The 1,159-nt window shown below is 48.7% G+C and overlaps 1 protein-coding gene across 1 annotated transcript; it reads left to right on the forward strand.

The window, feature by feature from the left end:
* Positions 1-175: 175 nt before the first annotated feature.
* LOC119586854 (translation initiation factor IF-2-like) lies at positions 176-1,126 on the forward strand. The gene is made up of 2 exons (XM_037935586.1): positions 176-187; positions 298-1,126. Exons 1-2 carry the CDS (start codon positions 176-178, stop codon positions 1,075-1,077), a joined length of 792 nt encoding a protein of 263 aa, XP_037791514.1. The 3' UTR covers positions 1,078-1,126.
* The last annotated feature ends 33 nt before the right edge of the window (positions 1,127-1,159 follow it).

Below are 1,159 nucleotides of genomic sequence, written 5' to 3' on the forward strand. Positions count from 1 at the left end.
TCACTGTCTCTGTGAAAATATTTTTTTCTCTATCATTATTTGTAAAGTGTCATGATTTGTAAAGTAAGGGAGAAGGTAAAAGCCTAGTGACGTTAAGTCCAAAGTGTGTAGGAGGAGCAATAGCAGTCGGTGTATATAAGGACCGTCACTTGCTTGTGTGATAGCGACATTCAACATGAAGCTCCTGGTGAGTAGTCCGACACCCACATGCTTCATATCTTCTTACGTTGAAATGATATTCAGTATATAAAGTTGTTAGGGAACAAATCACTCACCAAAGTTTATGTCTCTATATAGATTATATTATTGGTGGCTGCCGCATCCGCTGCACCACAAGGGTACAACCTACCAACGCCTTCTGGTCCATCATTAAGCGCTGGCGGTTGTGGCAGTGGACAGGTGCGACACGTGGATGGCAGCTGCGTCACACCTCAAGTGAACAGTCGTGTGTTCTTGTATGATGTGCCGCCAAATCAAGCTTCTTCCAGTGGGCCAGCGTATGTTCCAAAACCTAAACTTGAGCGCAATATTGTTTTCGTGAGACTTCCTGAAGGTGGTCAAGGACCAGAACCCATCGTCGTTCCTCCTCCGAGGCAACAACACGTTTTGTTCGTCCTTAACAAACAGTCTGAACAAGGTCAACAAGTGATCGAGGTGCCAGCACCACCACCTTCGGATCCCGAAGTGTTCTTCGTGAACTACGCAGAAGGAGAGAACCCGACTCTTCCTGGTGGAGTAGACCTCCAAACGGCGCTGAGTGCTGCTTCTCAAGGTGGCGGTCAAGTCGTAGGAGGTGGTGGCAGTGGAGGTTCTGGTGGCGGCATCGGAGGCGGATTTGGAGGTGGCATCGGAGGTGGATTTGGCGGTGGTATTGGCGGTGGAAACGGGTTTGGAGGAGGCAGTGGAGGTGGTTTTGGAAGTGGAATTGGAGGCGGCAGTGGAGGTGGATTTGGAGGTGGATTTGGAGGCGGCAGTGGAGGTGGATTCGGAGGCGGCAGTGGAGGTGGTATTGGAGGTGGATCTGGCGGTGGAAGCTACAGTCCTCCTAGTCCCTCCACTGTATATGGTGGACCATAAATGTCGAAAACATTCTGTGATTCAAGGATATGTTACAGTATAAGACTGATACTAGAAAATCAAAAGATTTTGGTTTTGTTAC

The sequence above is a fragment of the Penaeus monodon genome, chromosome 22 (genome assembly GCF_015228065.2).
Source record: "Penaeus monodon isolate SGIC_2016 chromosome 22, NSTDA_Pmon_1, whole genome shotgun sequence".
In the NCBI taxonomy this organism is placed as follows: Eukaryota; Metazoa; Arthropoda; class Malacostraca; order Decapoda; family Penaeidae; genus Penaeus; species Penaeus monodon.